The following is a 23,267-nucleotide window of genomic DNA, read 5'->3' on the forward strand; positions in this document are numbered from 1 at the left end:
ATCACTTTGTGTAGGTGGCGATGCCATATGTTTCACAAAAGGTGAGTATATCCTGCCCCTGTGGAGGATGAACACCTGCACAAGCTTTTAGTAAAACAACATACGGAGGAACACCTACATAAGCTTTTAGTAAAACAACATATGGAGGAACACCTACATAAGCTTTGAGTAAAACAACATACGGAGGAACACCTACATAAGCTTTTAGTAAAACAACATATGGAGGAACACCTACATAAGCTTTTAGTAAAACAACATAAGGAGTTAGTTAAATTACAGAAGTAGCAAAACAACAGCAGTTACAGAAACAACCAAAGCATTTAGTAAAACAACAAATGGTTACATGACTGTATGTGATATATCCAACAAACATTTCAATACAAATTATGAAACTATTTGTCCATTTGTGTCGAAGGGAGTTAATAAGATAGGACTACATCTCTGTTTCACTGTGAAGGTAATACTAGAGGTGAGATATATGATATATACAATCTTTCAACCGTGATGTATTCCACATAGTCCCTTAGCAATCAATAAAGCTATTAAAACAACAATGCATATTACTGTCGTATTACATACTGTAATATGCAACATGTACCAACAATAAAAAAAAAAATTATTTATTTGGTTTTTTTAGTCACTTAAGTACATGTACACATCACACCAAATCATATTTATGATTTTATCTCATGCTGTGTACATGCTCGTTCATGATTTTGCAAAATATTTAGAAAGTCTTACATTTCCTGAAAAGCCAAACACATTCAGAGAGATATTCTGTTGAAATCTTTACAAATACATTTATGAAAGATGTGTCTGCAGAGGGCTTTGTTCGTTTTCAATAATTTTGCATTTAATGCATATATATTTCATTTTATGCAAATTAAACTTCAAAGCTACATATGTCAGCAATGGACTAAGTTACGGTTTCTACACTATGCCTCAGGTCTTTATAATGGAGACGTAACAACACACATTGTGTTACACTTTTGACAAATATGGTTTATGGATGTCTGTTTTTCACTCCACGTTGGCTGAATATGTAAATGATTGCCCATGTATCACTCAGCCCAAGTTGGAGTGGGGTCAGGAAGTGTGCTAAGGAGGCCAACCCCCAACCTTGACCTTACTCCACTGGTGTGTGAAGTAATCCAATAATGCTCATACCGTTGACCACAAGTTTAAACTTTTGCTTACATGACTTTCGTATTACCAGTGGTTAAACTATTGTTAGTGATTGGAATAAAAGGAATCCTACTCAAGTGATGATGTTAGTCGGGGCCATTTTGTTTAGGGGAGGCACGGGATCCTTTAATTTTGTGCACATGTACAAGTGGGGTCAGCAATTTTGTGCATAAATAGTAAAAGTTATGCTCTAAAATCATGGGATGGGGAGGAGGGTCACTGATTTAGTACATGACATATGACATGCAGGAGGGGTCACATTACTTTCTACCTAACTTTCATGGAGGGTCATTTACAATGTACATGTTTCTCCATAAGAATCATCATCTACCCAACCAACTAACCTACCCCTAAATAAACCCCATCCCACCCAAATCCTAACCAACACTCCACCTAGTCCCCTATACAACCCTGCCCAACCCTATCCATACTAACCCAAACTTTCCCCCAATCCTCCACCCAACCCCGACCCAGCTCTCCTGCCAAACCCTCCAACCAGCCCTTACCCAACCCTTCCCCTCAACCCCACCCCACCCCAGAATCCTTCCATGCAGGCACCCAGCAGCCAACTCCCTCCCTATTTATCACATACTTTTGTTTGTAAGATAAATAACCTTGTATGTGAGTCTTGTGCGTTCACTTTCTGAATCATGCTACAACCAACATTGAATTCTTTTTAAAGAAACAACTAAAAGAACACAAATATTTATGGTTTCTTTCTTTTTCAGTTTTCAAATCTGGACCAAAGAAAACACGGAAAGTAAATTCTAGTGGATTATCAGAGGACAGAGCGTCTCCTGAGCATGACGGTCATGTTAACCCAGCATTCAACGACAACCAACCTGATATATCAGCTGCTGAAGCTGGTAAGTAATCAATGAGGGTGACGTAAATTATAATCGATTAGAAATGTCGTGCTCAGAAAGTGTAACCGTGGGAAGCAATTGATGACATTTGATTGTCTGCAAAAACAAAAATGTTTTACCTGACAGAATGGTGCCTTTATGTTTATTTAACTTGATATCTATGCACAGCATTATTTTTGTTTTTTTATTCAATACATAAACTGTTTATGTAAACTGTTAAAACAGAACGGAAAAAATGGAATTGGATTTAAGGTACTTAAAATATATTGATATTTTGGTGTATTTTTTCACATTTATTTATGATCATTTTTGTGTAAATTGAGCATGTAACAGTTTACATCTAGTCAGTATCAAGAAATATATGAATGATGTCTATAACTGAAATGTTTGGGCTGCAATTCAATGTGAGATGGCAAGAAGTCTTCCATGTGCAAATTCCCCATCATCTCTTAAACAGGAATATTGGAAATAGTGAGAAATTCCATTTTCACGTCTTTAGGAATATTTCAGGAGCAAAAACAGCTCATGATCAGCTACATAGTGCTGCTGTGTGAGGTTCCTGAGAGGCATTTAGAAGTCGGTATTCTAATGTACAGCAAGATGTTATGGATGTCAACTTCTTTATTGTTTACATGACGGTTTTGGGTTATTCCTTGCCTCTTCATCAGGTGGATGCTGCTGTGTGTTGGTTTGCTAGAAGAAACATGTCTTAGTCAGTGATGATGAAACATCATAAATCTAAACCTAATATAAATCCTTTATATTAACAACTGTTAATGTAACTGCACATTTTATACAAAGGTAACAAGACACAGAAAGTACTAGTCAACAATTGATAGGGACATTTTAAATATCCATGTGGGGACAAAGAAGGCCTGATTGTTTGAAGATGTTGTCATACCAACAGCATACTATTTGGGATAAATTTCATAAGAGAAAATTTAAACATTTATATATGTGTTTGATTCTCATTTTCCTTAGAGTTCTGAAAGTAGCCATAACTTGAGTTGAGTGCTATTGTTGAGTGCTATTGTTGATAACTGCTTTTGAATGAACTTAAGAGTTGTTTTGTCGGCATTCTTGGAGGGAAATGAATTCTGTTCGCAGCATAGATTAACTTCTTTGTAGTCAGTGTCTCAAGACAAACACCTGCTGTTTAAACTATGCAACACCTATTGTGATGCTGCAGAAATCATTTAATGTATCAGCTGTAAACATCCAGTCAGAATTAACACCCTGCCCTCCCCCATGTCCGAATATCTGTATTAAATGTGAAGACGTGCATTTCCAAACAAAGATTCTGAGGTTTTATGATAGAAAATGACCAAAACCTCATCAACATATCTGCACAAAATTGATCTTGCCAAGTTGAGGAACAAAAACAATGTTTGCATTTTTATTTTAGTTGGAAATATAGTTCGAAATAGTTCATGGAATAGTTATTTAGAAATCCTTTCTCACTATGAGTAGTCAATGTGTATTACAAGCTAATCAAATACAAGCATCTTTGGAGGGAAAATGCTAAACAGGTTGATGCATGTTTTATTGATCAACTATTCTCATTCTTAAAATCAATGACACTTTTTTTCAACAATTCTTCGAAGAACAAGTTGACTACAAGAGAAACACTATGAACCATTTTGAACAATGCAGCATGTGACTATTGATTGAAATTATCTTGAAACTTTGATGAGTAAATAGTTTTCCTTGAGTCCATTTTTAATGCTGCAGTCTCAATAACAAGGTGTCAGCTTCGTCCTTTATCCTCATTTAGTGAATTGTTTTCTCAATAGAGCGAATCAATTTTCAGCTTTCTAAATATTTTGGCTTCAGTTCTTTACCATTCTGACAAAGAATTTAGATTTGAATCCAAGGAAACTCATACAGAAACACAAATTCTCCATGAATGGTAATATTTTGGTTGGAGACGCCATGTTCCTCAGAAGTAGTCACATTTGAACAATATGACCATGTGTGTCTGTTGCATTCGGAACTGGTCATTGTGTTTTGATTCACTGCTCAGAATGCTTTGTTTTGATGCTAGTAAAATAAATTTGACACTGATTGTCTGATTAAAAAGTTCATCTGATGTCATTTCCTTGGGATGGATTATTGGGTTTTCTCAGAAGTTTGTTAGACAAATCTGTGTCATTACAAATCCCACCCTTATTAATATTTTGCTGACGGCAGGTAAAGAGTATGACTAAAATACTATTTGGTCTTAAAATTTATCACACCTTGAAATCAGTCAGTTTCCCTCAAAAACAAACAAATAGACTTGAATTTACCAAAATATTTGGAAATATCTGTGACTGCATTTACTCTACATAACTCTGAAATAGAAATTCCTGAAACCTGAACAACCAAATCTGATACCAATAATGTGACAATGACATACAAGTGCAACCGAGTGGATTCGATCCCTACAACAGCTTGAGAGAGTAAATCCATACAATCCATCACTAGATCCACCATATGGATGCAGATATGGACGTGACCCATATTTCAATATTTTATAGACTTGCAAGTCCTTCAAAGTGAAGTTGTAACAGCAACTGATCTCACAGTGAGTTGGGGCAGTGTGTCAGTCCCAGCTCCAGGGCTTGATGTATTACACCTGCTGCATGGTCGAAAACAAGCCATTGATAAAATATCAGAACACACTGAGAGAGTTGACTGACTTACCTGGGAAGCACAATCATTGTCTAATAGACTGTGAAGAGACATGATCAAGATTACTGAGGCAGATGGAGGACACTTGGCGTCCATGGTTTGCATCAGATAATTTTCTGCTACATTTGGTTGTCAGAATTGTTTAGCGTGTAAAAATGTGTGTGTGTGTTGAGGTTAGTGCTAAACCTTGAACAGTCCGAGTGACACATAATCCTTATTTACTACAATCCCACACCTGAATATTTTCATCTGCTCTGATTAAATCCGATTTGAACTTGTCTGCTACCTGATTATGTCTTCCCCTGTTCACAATCCCACCCCATCCCACTCTCTTTTTCTATTGCATCTTTGGCTTTGATGCATGCCTCCTTTCTCCACTCTACCACAAACATAATCTATCTCTAGTGTCCATCTCCACCCACCCTGTGACCCACACACCCACACACACACACACACACAACCACACATGACTACCTCTGTGATCTAGTGCTTTGAGCGTCCTCATGGGGAAAAGAAGATCACAAGTTTCATCCCCAGCCACATTGTTAATACTGAGCTAGTTATGAATGGATGCAACAAGGACTGGTGGACTCAGAATCAGTATGATGTGTCTGAGTGGGAATTGATGCTTAACTGCGACATGCCATCTCAGTGAGCTTGCACTATAAAACTAGCTGAAAGTCTTGGCTAATACCAGCAGCCACACATACACACGCATGAATGTCGTCATCCAAGGAAAATATTCTCAAATTCCTGAGTATGATGATAACTCCCACCTCACCTCACCTCACCTCACCTCACCTCACCTCACCTCACCTCACCTCACCTCACCTCACCTCACCTCACATGCACGCACACATGCACTCCTGCATGCATATGCATGCTCACACATGCGCAAGCTTGTACATTCGCGTGCACGTACACGTCACTCTGCTCCACAGGCGCTAGACACCCACTTTGACACTAGACACTCTAGACATGTACCCTAATTTGTACATTGTGTCGCATCTCCCCACTAAAGTATTCCCCCTACTCCTTCCAATAAATACCAGCTCTTGCTAAATCAACTCAACATATGAGCATATTAAACTCAGTCTTCCTGCAGGTGCAACTTATATGAGAACAATTTAATTGTTTTTTTCCTTTGTATTAAACTATTCTTAAAAGAGTCCAGCAACATATGAGATTAAGACATTTCAAGCAGTAATCCTGAGCATATATATAGCAACGAAGACGGGAATATTGTTCTACCACATTCTTCAAGTATGACTAATGGTTTTAAGATAAATACTTTTTTTCTCCGTTTTAAACAAGGAATGTAGGAAACAAAACCAGCAACAAACTGTGTGATGGATGCCTTATACAACCACAACAAGAAAGGAATTAGCTCTCAAATGCTGCTGCAACCATCCAGCCCTCAAATGTTCTCAAATATTCCTATTGTTGTTTTCCATGGGTTGTTTTCTTCAATTTACTTTCCACTGTCACCACACCGAAGCAAGAATGTATCTGCTGTCCTTGCATAGATAACACAGTGATTCATAGGTGAAGACTTGCCAGATTTTTACACGCTCTTTGTTAAGTGAGGTCTGACCTTATCAGAATCAGTGGTTTGGACAGTAGGATCTGGAGGCCATGTTTGATTGTAAATGAGAATATGTCATCATAATGTTCAGTCATGTGTGGACAATAAACCCAGAGACACTGTGAAAGGATTATAGCTCTCTATACTGGTTAATATACTGGTAAACTGTGTATGTTTTTATACATAACCTATATTGATTTATCAACACGAATTTACTACTTCAAGAGTACTTTCTGAATTTCATATTGACCAGATATTTTTCTGATACTATAAAAATAAGATACTTAGATGGATTTCATATTTACCCCACAAAAAGAAATTAATTTATTGTTGCATTTTTCTGCGTAGCTAGTTGCATCAGTGTAGTCCATTTGTATATTTCTATTTAAAACAACAATCATGGAATTATTGAATACCGCAAAAGTTTCCAAAGTTGGTCGTTTATCTTATCATGATCAATTTGTTTTCCTATGAGACCTCACTAAAACCACATCAGTTTTAACACTTATATCTTTATATAGATTTTGAGTAAACTTAGAACTTTGTGGAAATGACCGTGGAACTTCCTGCAATCATCCTTGACGGCTGTTCTGTGACAAGATTGCAGGTGTCACAAGGGAAATTACCACAGGAATGAGAAGGAAAAGATTATTTATAGTCTGTGACTGATTTTTGCCAGTCTGTAATTACTGTGGTTATCATAATCATGGTGTTATTATCTCCTGACAATTAAGATGTGGAGTGTTTGTCCAGTTTATATGTGTTCATGTGCCAACAGTCACTGGTGTTTGACAGATAGTGGTTGCCTACAGTCACTAGTGTTTGACAGACAGTGGTTGCCTACAGTCACTGGTGGTTGATGGACAGTTGTTGGCTACAGTCACCGGTGGTTTACAGATAGTGGTTGCCTACAGTCGCCGGTGTTTGACAGATAGTGTTTGCCTACAGTCACTGGTGGTTGATGGATAGTTGTTGGCTACAGTCACCAGTGGTTCACAGATAGTGGTTGCCTACAGTCACTGGCGGTTGATGGATAGTGTTTGCCTACAGTCACTGGTGGTTGACAGATAGTGGTTGCCTACAGTCACTGGTGGTTGACAAATAGTGGTTGCCTGCAGTCACAGGTGTTTGACAGATAGTGGTTGCCAACAGTTACTAGTGGTTGACGGATAGTGGTTGCCTACAGTTACATGTTACCAACACCGGTGGTTTACAGATAGTGGTTGCCTACAGTCGCCGGTGTTTGACGGATAGTGTTTGCCTACAGTCACTGGTGGTTGATGGATAGTTGTTGGCTACAGTCACCAGTGGTTCACAGATAGTGGTTGCCTACAGTCACTGGCGGTTGATGGATAGTGTTTGCCTACAGTCACTGGTGGCTGACAGATAGTGGTTGCCTACAGTCACTGGTGGTTGACAAATAGTGGTTGCCTGCAGTCACAGGTGTTTGACAGATAGTGGTTGCCAACAGTTACTAGTGGTTGACGGATAGTGGTTGCCTACAGTTACACGTTACCAACATATAGTAAACATTGGATAGTGAATGTGTACAGATAGTTCTTATGATGGTTGATATGTTTATATGAAAGACTAAATGTTAGTCTGGGTTAAGATGTAGCTGGCGATAATCACGGTCAATCAACTTCAGCTAGATAGGTAACATACCTTTCTTACATATCCAGCATTATCCAAGATTATACTTCAATGTAGCTGGATCACATCCTTCACAAGGGTAATTATTAGTAGTAATGTTTATCAAAAAGGTGACATGTGGTTATATTGATTATTAATCACAAACTCTAATTAAATTAATCACTATTCAATGTTTAATGAGTGTGCGATAGGAGTCACATGGGGCACTGTTGGGGTTTTGTAAATGAGAAAGATCATGTCTTCAAGTCATGCATTCTAGTTTGTGAAACAATCTATTAAAGGACAAATATTTCTTAAGTCCGAATTTTTTCCTGCTTTTCCTTGTAAGTAGGGATCAATTTGTCAATGTAAAAAAGGTAATACCACTGTTGTCTTAGACATATAGGAATTACTGTAAGTGTTGCCGTATGCTCACTGTGGTCACACCTTAGTCTGTTGGATGTGACTTTAACCCTCAGATTAGGATCAGTGGTCCTCGGCACCATACATACCAGTGTTGTTTGGAAGCAACAAAGTTTCAAACATTTATGTATATCATGCATCAATCCTACAATAAGGCACACAGTGATCTCACTGGAAGGCACTTCAACATGTCAACCATTACAATATGAGCTAAACGTTTTCATAATATTTTTCTCTCCTAGAGAGTTTCTAAGACTTCAGTCTTGCCCCCCAATGAAGCACATGTGATACAAGCGGCCTCAACTTAGGCAAGTGAGTTTGTTCAAAATTGCCTGTGTTCACCCAGCAGAGAATGGGTACCCAGTGGGATGACATGTGACTAAAACCTTCTAGCACCTAACAGGCAGCTTTGGTTATCCAGTGTAATAATCTGCCAGTCTTGACTGTTAGCGCTATGAGAATAGAGTTTGGCACAATATCAAAAATCACATGCAACATAAAACACAACTTTGCAGATTCTGATATGCACTTACCGAAACAAATCATCAAAAATGCCAATTCAACCTATAAAGTTGAAAAAACAAGCAATTTTTAATTATGTAGGATTTCTTGGTTGCATGTGACCTTTAATGCATATATTATTATTAAAGTGTTCAGTTGTCACACTGAAGACCCAGGTTCAAAGTCCCACGTGGCTTCAATGTGGGAAGCCCATCTCCAGTATAGCACACTATCTTATTGCTGGAATATTGCTAAAAGCAGCATAAATCTAAACTCATTCACTAGTCCATTGAGCTTTTTGCATCACACTTAGGGTTCCAACATCTGGGGAACTATTCTCTATTCTCTGCTTGGAGAAGAAACATTTTCAACAGACAATGCTCTTCCAGAGAATCTTGTTTTACATTATACAGTTATGAATATCCTATACTGTCAGTCAAGATGGTCATTACAGACATCTTTGAAGAACTACCTACACTGTTTCAGACATGAATTGTCCCAAATATTCTTAATAGCCGCAATTCAAGTTGGCATCTCTGATATAAAATGATAATTATTTGGGTCATGGAATCCTTGAATAGTGATGGAATTCTTGTGTTAGTTTCCAAGGACAGGCATAGTTTTGGAAAATATATAATATTATTACACCATCTTGTTTCTTTCTTATGGTATGTCAGTTACAACCAGTCAACCACTCAAGTTCCATGTGAAACTCTGTTAACATCTGTACTTTGTTGTGATTTTTATGGATGTAATTTCATGCTAAAACCTTTATGGAAAAAGGTATAAATGCATCCTGGAAATATGTCAGGTTAAAAGCATACAAGTCTTGATAAAGCTGAACCCATTCACTGGCTACATGGCCGTTGAATAACTGTTCGTGTACTGTTAGATAACAGCTTATACCATGTAAGCTGAAGTGAGTGCATAAGTAACCAAAATAATCATGGCCGATCAAGGTAAACAATTTTCTTTCTCCACATAAATCTCCCTCAAGCTGTGGCTTAGGATAAGGACTTAGGTAAGCATGCCTGCTGCACTTTACATTCACAATCACGATCGGATGACAAGTATAATTAATATTTAGGCTACACAAATATATTCTTATGTTTTAGGAGGGTGTTTTAAGACAGGCAAGATGAAACACTTGGTTAAAAACAGCAGGTCATACAGGAGACATTTTTCTGTTAAGAGAAGCATCAAATAATTAAAGAAATGTTCCTTTTACAAACTTCAAATAAGCAATAACACACTGAAATTTAGACCAAGAAAACTCACTAATCTGACTTTGGTGTTCATAACTTTAATCCATCAGTGTAAGAATAACACAAGCATGCAGTGAGGAAAACATAACCTAAGCCTATTTGAAAGTTTTTTATTATTGATGATGAGTGTTGGTATATGAGCTGTGTTCGGGACTCAGTGATCAATGGCCCAGTGCTATGTAGTCACCAATGTTTTCATGCTCCAGTTGTTGGCGAGTATGTTAGGAATTCATTTTCCAAGCCTGGCCATTATTGCATGATTACAAGACACCTGGCATGCAACAGTTGTCACTGCTTTTAGAGAGTATGAAAGCATTGCTTCAGTGGACCTTTGTTAACTGAATCTACTGTTAGTAAAAGGAGTATGTGAGGCGTCAGTACCTGCCTTTAGGGTAAACTAGACCTCCTTTGTTGACCCTTTGGTACAGAGGCCAATGAGTTCCTTAGTCGTCTGTGAGACTGTTACGGCTTGTATATGTAAGACCAAAATATGTCTCATTCAGGCTGCTCTCATTGAATGTCAGCCTATCCAAATATATTTTAAAAATGTTTTTATATTCATCAGTTCACCTACATAAACATTGATCAATCTGTGCTTGAAAACAATCTAAATTACCTGTTTGAAACTGTAAGCGAGTGATAAATATGCGATATACTGTATAAGAGAAAAACAAGATTTATTTGAACAGCATTGTCAACTGAAAATGTTTGTCTGGACACCATCTCTTCCATTGTTGTTCCACCAAGCAAGGAATAGATTCCCAGATGTTAGAGTGTGAAGTTGGATGCAAAGCACTTGATGGAGTAGTGAGTGTTTGAGTTTAGTGTTGGGCTGCCTTTAGCAATATTCCAGCATCATCATGGTGGCAGGCATCAGAAATGTGCTTCAAATATTGTGCCCATATGGAGAATTGAATCTTGGTTTCAGCATGCTAAGCTAATGAAGGATGTTTGGAAATTAGAAGTTGGTACTCAATCATCTCAAGTCTCCGTTACTGTCTGCAGAGTTGTGTCCCTTGCTAGAAACCCATTTGGTGGGATGCCAAGAATACGTTTTGGTTCTTGCTACCAGCTTCTTAGGGCATCTTTAAGTTGGCATGATGACAAGCAGCACTTTTTTATGGAATTATAGATGTGATGTTTCTGTGTAGATCCTAACACCGTTATCAAGCTTAAGAGCGGTCCCAGTTAATGCAGTTTTTAAAGTGGTCTGTTTATATTTTCTTCCATTCAACTGAGCACCTTTAAAATAGGGAAGGTAATGATTAGGAGTGTCTTGTTTATTAGAATGGGACATTCCCATGTCAGCTCTTCTTTCGACCCCGAACCTTCCCTACTATCACTCCTGGACCTTATACAGCTATACAGTATAAACACTATACTCATCCTCCTGATTCACAAGTTGACAATAACAGCAGGAAGCATAAAGTTTCTCAAGGGAAGCAGCACCTTGTTTCACACACAATATCCTAAGGGAGAGTATTCATGAATGTTGTCTAAGGTTATAGGTAAGTCCTAATGACTAGTCTCTACCCCATTGAAGGCATTCTGATTCGGAGTGTTGATCATTCAGACAAAGATCAGATGCTATTAAGAGTCATAAAAGGAAATCTGATTTGAACCCAGTTGAACACTAGTTGTATTTCTCATAACAGTGGTAAACCATGAAACCGAACATATAAAATCAGTTGCATATTCATCAAGTTGTAGACCCAGTGATTTCAGTGGTACTGAACATAGCGGACCATAGCAAGGACATCATGAGATTTTCATCCTGTGTACATACGTCGCTACAAAACATCTGTCTGATGTTAATGCATTGTCCTCAAGTACCTACAAATGAAGAAAACTTCTTTGTGCTTTCCTCTTTCTTTATCTGATGAAATATTCCATATTCACGGTCTATCAAGCATTCATTCTTCATTGGACGCACATCTCTTTTCAGTTTGTTTAAGAGAGGCATATTGAGAAGGAAACTTAATAATAACTTTCAGAGGTCTTAAGGTCCAGCATATGGGCATTTTCTGTCATCAGTCTTATCAACAAACTACTGGTAACCTAAAGCTGAATTATTTAATACTATTGACAATGGTTCATAGCTAAGGGATATACCTGGTTGTATACCTGGTTGGTAGCAAAGGGGTGTACATGGTTGATAGCTAAGGGATATAACTGGTCACATACCTGGTTGGTAGCAAAGGGGTGTACAGGTAGCAAAGGGGTGTACATGGTTGATAGCTAAGGGATATAACTGGTCACATACCTGGTTGGTACCTATGGGGTGTACATGGTTGATAGCTAAGGGATATAACTGGTCATATAACTGGTCACATACCTGGTTGGTACCTATGGGGTGTACATGGTTGATAGCTAAGGGATATAACTGGTCACATACCTGGTTGGTATCTATGGGGTGTACATGGTTGATAGCTAAGAGGTATACCAGGTTGTATACCTGGTTGGTAGCAAAAGGGTGTACATGGTTGATAGCTAAGGTATGTACATGGTTGAAAACTGGCTGAGAGCAAAGGGGTGTACATGGTTGATAGCTAAGGTATGTACATGGTTGAAAACTGGCTGAGAGCAAAGGAGTGTACATGGTTGATAGCTAAGGGATGTACATGGTTGAAAACTGGCTGAGAGCAAAGGGATGTACATGGTTGATATCTAACTGGCATGAAACTGCACATGTTGCGTGACATTTTGTTGATCCCTGGACAGACCAGAAATATATCATTATGATCTTGGTTTACCCAGATTGTTTCTTGACTTGTCAGCACTGAACTGATGCTTGTGGGTTTCTCGCAAGTGGTGAGGGGTTGTTGGGTTTGCATAGTGGTTAAGCCGTTTGCTTGTCACGCTGAAGACCCGGGTTTGATTCCTCACATGGGTGCAATGTGTGAAGCCCATTTCTGGTGTTGCCCTAATGTGATGTTGCTGGAATATTGCTAAAAGCAGATCTGCACCACTTCAGGCCTTTTTCATTCAACACCACATTATAAAACTGGAATACCTATCAGAGCACTGTTAAATGGTCACTCTCTCACTGACTTATCAAAACATCCTGAATACAGTTTGTCAGATCTTCAGATCACCATCTGAACATGACTGAGTGAGGTTTATAGTCAGTATTCCAACAGTATCACAATAAAAAAACCATGAAACGGCTTCACACATTGTAACCATTCGTTAGAATCAGACCCTGATCCGTCAGTGGGGATGAGTGAACAGCCTAACCACAGGGCTATCAGCAAGACTAGACATAATAACTGAGTAACTGTAGCCATGTGTCATTTATTCACACCCTTTGTTAAAAAGAAACACAAACAAGAATTCCAATAGAGTCATCTATGGTGAAGGTTAATTTTTAATTAATTTAAAGTATTCTGTTTCAAAAGAACCCAGTGTTTATGTTCCAAGGTTTCTCAAAGTGTTAAGTGCATTTGTCAGAAAGAGGCCACTTTGATCAATTGAGATCAGCTAGTGTTAATTGTGGTAATAGAAAATTCATGTGCTTGTTTCGTGTTAATTTTCTAATCTCATTGAGAACTGAGAAGTAGTTCTGCAAACAGTATGCCATTAGTATCAGTAGTTTGTATTGCTGTTTGGCAGCTAGTTGCAGGAGGTATTCAGGTATAATGAAACATTTATATTGAATTTATTGGTGTTAGCCTGTTTTTGTTGTGTACATTGCTTTTGTTACAGTACAGACGATGTTCTTAGGGGAAGTAAAACAAAATATATAAGCCCCATTTGACATACATGTATGTATTCTTATTGTAATTAGTTGGATTTCAGGTGGTACAAAAGACTTGACAATGATTGTTTTTATCGTCACATAAAGCAAGATAAATTGAACTATGTTAATAAACTATTTGTGTTGAATTTTCATGAATGAGATACTTTTAGTACATTTGCATGTGTGTGGTCTGTCTTTTACATTTTCAGTGGTTTGTGAGTACTACTATTAATGTATAAACAATGTATATATTGTTGTGTACCATCATGAATAAACCACGTGGTAACTTTTTCCAGGATTCGGAGGCTATGTCCAGTGTGGGGAATATGCTCCAAACACAGATAGAAATAAGGTGAGTGCTGTCTTTTTCTTTTGTGAAAGGAGAATACTTGGATTCGTGCTCTGAATTTGGTTTAGAATAAAAGAGGTCCCATGTGTAAGTCATGAGTATTGAAGAGCACAGGTGCTTCCACTACCTTAAGGTGAAATTGAGATGAATGGGTTATGGTTGCGTGGTTTTCAAGCCACAAGGAGCAGAAGAATGGAATATATTCTAGTGGTTGTAAAACCTCAAATGGTTGAGATCTAGCTGAGTGGTTGCAAGCCTCATTTGGAAGGATGAGATCTGGCCTAGCCATTACATAGCCTCATTCAGAGTGATGGTATTTAGCTTAATGGCTATAAGGGCTAATCAAGAGAGATTGGATTTAGTCTAATGGTTACAAAGCATCACTGAGAAGGATGATTTAGCCTTTTGGTTACAAAGTATCACTGAGAAGGATGATTTAGCCTTTAGGTTACAAAGTATCACTGAGCTATGTGTTCCTTAGTCTAGTGATTATAGAGTTTCACTGAGAAGGATATGATTTAGATCACTGGTTATAAAGTATCATTTAGAAGGATGCTATTTAGTTTATTGCTATAAAGTATTACCAATAACGATGTGGTTAAGCTTATTTGTTATAGCATATCACTGAGAAGGACGCGATTTAGTCTAGTAGCTATAAAGTTTTGTGAGAAAAGCATCACTGAAAAGGATATGATTTAGTCCGGTGGTTATAAAGCATCACTCAGAACAATGGGGTTAAACGTAGTGGTTGTAAAGTCTTGAGAAACATGGTGATATTTAGTATATTTAGTTCAAGTAGAACTGAGGAGCATGTAACATGTTTATTCTAAGGGTTATCAAGATCGCCACAAAGATGTAATTTAGTCTTTTGATTATAAAACCTAAGCAAGAAGGGTGGGGTATGGCCAAATGATTTATGAAGGCCTCATTCAGAGGAGGATTCACGGCTTGAAATCCTCTCTTGTTTACACCTGAGTACAACCTCTGTCATGGGACTCCTCCATCCCAATCAGCAGATCATAAAGAATAATATCAAAAAGTGCCAGATCCCAAGCCACATAATAGTTTAGATTAAGGATTAAGGTAATCTGACTAGATCCCCTAAATCTATGCTGAGTAGACAAACATGAGCCTAAGCTTGTACAATCAGCTTGTGTGGGCAGAGCATAATAGCATCATTGTGGTAGGAGGGTCCTAATGGGTGGTACGGACTAGTGTAATATGGCTCAGAAATTCTGTTGTGAGCATAGGAGCAGTATAACATTTATCATTAAAGTCAGAATGTGACATTACATTGCTGTAGGAGGGTCCTGATGGGTGGTGCCAACTAGCTCAGAAGCACTGTTGTTAGCATCAGTCCAACATATATTATGAAAACTGAATGGTATAAGCATTACTAGGAAATAATGCTCAGATCACAATACAGGTTTACAATTTATCATGAAGGTTGAAAAACAACAAGGAACCAAATTAGATACCCAATAGACAACTTATGTCATTGATTTATTTGGAAATGTTAACTGGAAAGATTTGGTTGGTGAAATACAAAGCCTCCAAATCACAATAAAGAACATCACTGCATCTATTGACTTTGAGATTTCAAAACCCATTTGTATGGGTGTTAGGGAGTGAGTGAGTGAGTGAGTTTAGTTTTACGCCGCACTCAGCAATATCCCAGGTATACGGTCTGTAAATAATTGAGTCTGGACCAGACAATCCAGTGATGAGCATCAACACCATTAGCGAGTCTGACCACCCAATCCCGTTAGTTGCCTCTTACGACAAACATAGTCGCCTTTTATGGCAAGAATGGGTTGCTGAAGGCCTATTCTACCCTGGGACCTTCATGGGTCTGTTAGGTAGTGAAATATTACTGCTGACAGCCTTGGCAGATGTGAAGTGGTGTAGGTGATACATCTGGCATGTGGTTCAGACACCAAGTGGTACAGGTGGTGTAGGTGGGATGGACAGTACAGGTGGAAGGTGGTACAGACAGGAGGTGGCACCAGTGGGATGTGGTACAAGGGGGAGTGGGTAAAGGTGGGAGGTGGTGCAGTTGGGTAATGGGTCAGGTGGAAAGTGGTACATGGAAGAGTCGGTAAAAGTGGTAGGTGGTGCAGGTGGGTAGTGGCACATGGAGGATTGGGTACAGGTGGAAAGTGGTGCAGGTGCAGGTGGTCCAGGTGGAAAGTGGTACAAGGGGAGTGGGTACAGGTGGACGTGCAGGTGGGATGTGGTCAAGGTAGAAAGTGGTACAAGGAAGAGTGGGTAAAGGTGGGAGGTGGTGCAGGTGGGTAGTACTTCAGGTCAGTTGCAACTTTTAGTTGCAATGGGAAAAGTAGTCATCCACCATTTTCTACTTGCACTTATTACAGATCTCCCAACATTTTTTCGTTCAAAATAGAATTTGTCCCTTGTGTGTGATATCTACTTTCTTGAAATATCTTCCCAAGACTTCAGTGAAAAGCCAATCCTTTAAAGACTTTGTTTGCACTCCAATTTCTGACTTGGGCAGTAGAATTACATGACTGAAGACATAGAGCAATAATGTGATTAATATGATTGAGGTGTGCACTGAGGCTTACAACCTGTGGCTCTTGGAAGTATGTCTGGTATGTAGAGTATAGACTTGTGCTAGGGTGGATCAGTATTTGAATAATCATTTCTCTGGCATTTAATTTAAAATCAAGGGAGGTTTAAAGTGATGGCAGTTCGGTGCAGTCTCATAAGAGTATTTGGCTATGAAAAGGTGCTAGTATTGTTCACTGGTGGATCCATAAAATGTTGTGAATTTGCCTTTGAACAGTGGCGACTCAGCCAGGCCTGGTCAAACAGGTTTTCAGAAGGGATAAGACACTGGTCATAGACCTGTCATTCATTATAGGGATGGGCTTGAGAAATGGTGTTAGCGATAGTCACCAACAGATCTGACAGGCTAAGGATGGGTTGTTATAGAAAATAGAGTGTGTGGAGGACCGTGAAAAAAGAATCATTCCAAGAGACATTATTGTCATGAGAAGAATCTATTTGGATGTGAGGGCAATTAAGAGTTGTTTGGGAGGGATCACATTACAATGAGACATTTTGGTGATACACACCTTGACATACATGTACCCACTCACTCATGCATACATGCACTCAAGCACACACGCACAAAACCAACAAAAAACATACACACATACATTCCACACACAAAAACTAACAAAAGCACTGACATTTACAAAGGTATGCACTCAAAACACACATCATATTGATAACTGTCCTTTCTCACTATCAGAATATATTGATATGCACCATACATAATATGATATTGCGTTAACTCTACCATAATAGCAGACAGAAATATGTATATAAACATTTCGATGCTAAAACATGTCCTACATAGCCTCCTTTACATATTCAGCAGTCAGAAAAATATGACCCAGTGAATTCAACATATTTATTTAGGATTTTTTAGACAGAAAAACAGATTTCATTTGGAGGACTGATTATCAATCAACTGTCATGGCAGTTCAATCCCATCACATCACCATTCTTTGAAAAGAATCTAGTTAAAAAATGCTTGTTATGATATGTTATGATGGGCATTTAGTTATTGAACAAAATAGTTATTAAGTAGTCTATTTGAAAGCCTTGCTCACTTGATGTTGAATTAAAACATATTCTGCTTTTTCTCAGCCCATATTTCCCATGCCAAGCTAAAACAGTTGACCCAGAAAAAAATGCTCCCATTCCTGAGGGTAATACATTCATGGCAAGACATTAAACAAATGCAGGAATTCAGGAGACATTAAAACACACTGGAGCTAATAAGGCGCAAGGTATATGGTGTGAGGATATACTCACTTCCTAGGTCATCACAGGATGAGATCCCACTTAAGTTTCTGACATAGTTGGTAAAGTGTAAACATGAGGTTCGACACTCACGCAACAGCACAATCACGGAGGAGAACCTGGGTTTACTACCTGATGGGGAGTAATGTCCTTATGTCCTGGGAAGGGAAATATATAATACAAAACCTTGTCTGTGTCTTGGGCCTCTGGCTAACAAAGATCACACAGGCTTCAAAAGGCTTTCAGTTTGGCTATACAATGACTGGGCAGGCTATAAATTTCAATCTGTTTTCAAAGGATCTTAACCTTTTATAATATTTTTACCCCCCAGCATGTAATGTGGGGGATATAGTCATTGCCTCGTCTGTCCATCCATCCATAATCATTTTGTTTCTGGAACATAACTCAAAAACTGTTCTGTATTATTAGACCAAAATTGGTGGATATAACAAACTGAACCTAATGTTGTACCTTTTGTTGTTTACAGATTTGGGGCATTATTATTTTTCTTGGTTTTCATGGAAATGGTTTGGTCTTAGTCCAATGGGAGGGGTAGGATTCGTTTCTGAGCATAACTCAAAAACTGTTCAATATTTTTCTGCAAAACATGGTACATATATCAATCAGAACGTAATGTGGGCCTTTTGCTATGTATAGGTTTTTGTGATTTATTATTTCACCAGTTTCCATGGAAATGATTTGGACTCAATCTCAAAAGAGAAGGATGGGCTTTGTTTCCAGTGCACAACCTGAAAACTGCTCAATATCTTTCCTTTAAACTTGACAGATATGTGAGATAGACCCCAAAGTGGTGGCTTTTGCCATTTACAGATTTTGGTCATTTTGATTTTTCTTGGTTTCCATGGAAATGATTCAGACTTAGTCTCAAAACAGAGGGATGAACTTCGTTTCCAGAACACAACTCGAAAACCATTTGATATCTTTCAACAGATCTTGGCATATATATGAGACAGATCTTGAAGTGGTGCTTTTTGCTCTTTACAGATATATGACATTTATTTTTTCCATGATTTCCATGGAAATGATTTGAACTTTATCTTGGAAAATATCAAATAACTTTCATTTGTCTTTGCCTGTTGTACTTAATTACTATTGTTATTCTGAAGAAATTGCTAAAAGAGGTGTAAAACAGTACTCACTCACTGTCGCACTCACTAATCTTATTTTCTAGTAGTATGTGATGGGTCGGCGACTGATTCAGGGAATGATGCTGCAACATTGATGTACATTTTTTTTACTATATTAAAAGTGTGTTTGGATTTGCAAGTGCATTAATACTGTATAAAAATGAAAAACCCATATCCTCCTAAATGTCCTATATGGATTTTTGAAGATTTTACTTATAGGCCCTTAACATTATGCTGTTGACAAGACAAATTCATACATTAGAACTAGTGACTGACAAGACAAGGTTTACAATCAGTGTTACTCAAAGCTGGAAGGAGCACAGCAATTCATGTGCTGCTTTCTTAATCTGTTTGTGAAACTTGATACAAAATTATACTCTACCACTGTTTCTGGGCCAATTTATATTTTTGTATAACCTTTGTGTTTTGGACAGGATCGAAGCTCTGTAACTCTTGATGAGTCACACATCATGGTCAACCAACTCCATTTTTGCTAATTTTTTGTTTTAGACCTGTAGATGTACCCTTGCTGTGATGATAAACACACATGATCATGTTTTAATTCCAGTCTCCCGTCTCCAAAGATGACAAACGAAAAACATGGACATCACTACCTCATCAGGATCTGCCAGAACTCCTTCAGCGCCATGGATCCTGTGGCTCCCTTGATGACAATTACCTTAATAGCATGGTAAGCATGTTTTTCATGTGTTTCATGTACCACTCCTCTCAGCAGTGTGTGTACTGTCATGAATATGTCATATTCAAGTTCCCTCTTGTCACTTCAGATGATCATTGTCGTACTTATTTTATACATATCATATTTCCTTGAAATGCTTTGAATTATATTCATAGAATCATTTTTCAAGTTAAGGTCAGACAAGTTAAGTTCTTGACAAGCCGATATATAGTTTGCTTTGGAAGAAAATTTAGCCTGTTTTACTAAAAAATGTTTTTTATCAAATATTTTAGTTTAGTTGAATCTTTGATTTCCTTATTTTGATAGTAACCTCATTGTCTCTTGTCACATCAGGAAAAGATAAACTTTTCAAATGAAGTGTCAAAAACATGACTCTGACTTTTGAAATGATGGCTTTTTAATACATTTCAAAATTACTCTGCAGAGTAAGAAGTTAAAAAATACACAAAGCCCTGTTTCAGGAAACGTGAGACACTTTTATTTTATGCATTGATAAAATTCTGAGTAGGCTATTTGTTTGCTTAAGTGCTTCAGCTTAAAATCCTCTTAAAGCATTTCAGTTTTGTTAGTTTATGAATTTAAGTATTAGAATAACATGTGTATGTCTATATACTATCTACCGACCATTGGATAATACAGGGGCAAGGGATTTTATAGAAACAAATATATTGTCTAAAAAGTTTGCAAAAATGATGTTTCAGACTACTATTAAAGACAAAATAGTTGTCTGAAACAAATACATTAGTATATTGTGTCATGATGTGTTTTTTAGAATTTTGTTTGTTAGATTCAGATCAAACCTCCATGCAAAATCCAAGCCCTTCATTATCAAATGGTCTGTCACTAAAAACTCTGAACTATCATCTTAGTTTCCCATTACTGTTGGTAAAATTTAGTGTGAAAATAATAATAATCACAATATATTATATGTTATGTATAGTTGGCTTATGAGGGAATAGATCTTGTAAGTCCTTTAAGTGGATTAATGTAAATGCATGACAGAATGTTTTCTCTTATTGGTTTGATTTACATACTGTTTTGTGTAATGAAGTATTTTTGCTGTTGTTCAAATACATTCTCACTATTTCACAGTCTTACACTGGACATGTATTCTAAAGACGTCTGACACAATTTCTGTCTTCACATTCATGTTTAAAGCATGTTCACCTCTTTAATCTCAACACTACTAGGAAAGACTTTCTGTTTGTATTACATGCTAGCATTTCATTTGCCATCATATCTTGATATATTTCACGACAACCAGGCAGAAGCTAGTTTAGGGGTTAAAGTATTGTCCTTTCACAATTCCTCACTTGGGGGGGACAATGTATAAAGTCTATTTCTTGTGTCCTTGATGCAATATTGCTCAAATGATGGTGACATATTTATAATGTCTTCAGTTGGAACCTCAGTTTTCAACATATTCCATGGTCAAACTAGGTATGTTAGTCTTTCGGTGCAAGATTTGATCATGTTAAATGTATCCAATGATCCTAATGCTTACATTGGTTAAACAGCTGAATATTCACAGTGAGATGCAAATCACCATAAATCAATGTGTTAATATTATGTAAGGTTGACAAAACAAAGGATATTTTCCATAAGTAAAATCAAAGAGGCCCAATCATCAAGGGTGCTACAATTTGATCTGCAGCGTTGTGTCCCTTAGCACTGTCAGGATTTGTTGATTATTATTGTTCCTATCCCAGAGTAGAAATGACTTTGGCATCACTTCAGTATTTCCACCAGTATGTAGAGGATATGTTGTAATACTACAGTAATAATGTTCAAAGTAGTGTTGACTTTCACTCAATCACACAAACACTCTCAACCATTGAAAATCTCATAAAACCAATCACTCGCTCATTCAACCAGTCACTCACCGATCATCATCAGATCTTTCCTGATTTCAGTCATCACTGCAAATATAGTTCTGCATCTAAAAGGACCAGCTGGAGCTCAAGTTGGAAAAGGGCTAACTATAATATCAGAAACTTTGCATATTAACATCACATATCCCAGGTAGCCATCAAGTGGCTTCATCACAAATAGTTTGGTTCTGAGCATAACAGAAAACAGAGCACCACATAAAGTTGGATCAACTGTTTGTTTTGTGACATACATCAAATCAACATTCTACTGTGATATGTAAATATAGGTCATCTGTAGTCTGAGGACTTCCAGTCTCTTTGTATGACTTTATGACCATCTGTAAGTTGATGTGCTCGCCTCAGATATTTTACTTGTATACATTACCACTGTTCATGAAGACCCGGGGACATCATTTTAAGATGTCACGCCAGGTGACCCCAAACTTTGGCTGCCCAATTAATATTAGTTTTCTTATTTGCTGATGAGCTTCCTCGAAGTGTTTTCTTTTTATTTTCTGACCACCTCCTTGATCAGATAGAATGTTTGCTCAATGAGGGAAGGTTACTAGTTAGTTCAATTCCTGGTCACATCTGTCACAAAATTTATGACAAGATGTTGCATATTGTAAACCAGTCTGAAAATCAGCAAGACAATAAAACAAGTACAAGATTGCTTGGAACCAGAATCCTGTATCTGATAGGAAGCTGCATATAAAACAGTACACGACAGGAAATCCAGCTTTGTCTTGCTATCAATGCTTCAGCAACGGTTTACACTTTACCACCCTTGACTAGAACATAGAGCTTGTTGATGCCAATGAGGCTATCTTCCATTTAGGAATGAATAATGATCCCTAGTATGGAAAAAATATGATAATTGTGTGTCCAAACAGCCACAGAAATTATCTAATAGTGCCATTTGTTGTCAAGATAATGTTATCAAACACATTACTGTAAAATATGATAGTTTCCTAACACCTGGATACACTTTTAAATGTGTGAGCTTGACAGGTAGTCAGCAAGAGAATGCAAATGATAGTATAGAATCTTTGGTTACAAAGAAAACATTCATTGTGATATATACTTGTGTCAAGTTTGCATTCATTCAAAGGGTGAATATCGCCAAAGATGGGGCAATTTTCAGAGCAAATACTCAAGAGGATTAAACTTGTGTATAGCCATTTGCCTGCTTGAGTGCACATGTAAGCGTGGATTCTCAGTTGTAGTGGTTTTCACACTGCTTCAAATATGTCAGTCAAATTGTTCAGACAATTTGCAGACAGGCTGCTTTATCCTTTCTCTAGAATCACTTCAACCGAGGGAGGTAAAAAAAATTAAAATTCTACGCCCTTTGATCTTATCAGAATATAATTTTTTTCAAGGACTTTTAGTGGTAAAATATTTTTCACCTTGGAGAGCTATAGTATAGATTGCTTTCATAGCTTTTAGTATTGTTAGTTTTATAGTTTTGATAATTTTAGCTCATAACTACCAGT

General features: G+C 37.6%; 1 protein-coding gene across 1 annotated transcript in view; it reads left to right on the forward strand.

Annotated features, from left to right (window-relative positions):
• LOC137294885 (periaxin-like) overlaps nucleotides 1-23,267 on the forward strand; it is a 60,346-nt gene that overhangs the window by 31,714 nt on the left and 5,365 nt on the right. Inside the window, exons 2-4 of the mRNA XM_067826029.1 lie at nucleotides 1,914-2,051; nucleotides 14,166-14,221; nucleotides 19,769-19,891. Of these exons, the coding sequence (XP_067682130.1) occupies nucleotides 1,914-2,051; nucleotides 14,166-14,221; nucleotides 19,769-19,891 (317 nt within the window). The remainder of the gene's footprint in view (nucleotides 1-1,913; nucleotides 2,052-14,165; nucleotides 14,222-19,768; nucleotides 19,892-23,267) is intronic.

The sequence above is a fragment of the Haliotis asinina genome, chromosome 8 (genome assembly GCF_037392515.1).
Source record: "Haliotis asinina isolate JCU_RB_2024 chromosome 8, JCU_Hal_asi_v2, whole genome shotgun sequence".
NCBI classification, from domain to species: Eukaryota; Metazoa; Mollusca; class Gastropoda; order Lepetellida; family Haliotidae; genus Haliotis; species Haliotis asinina.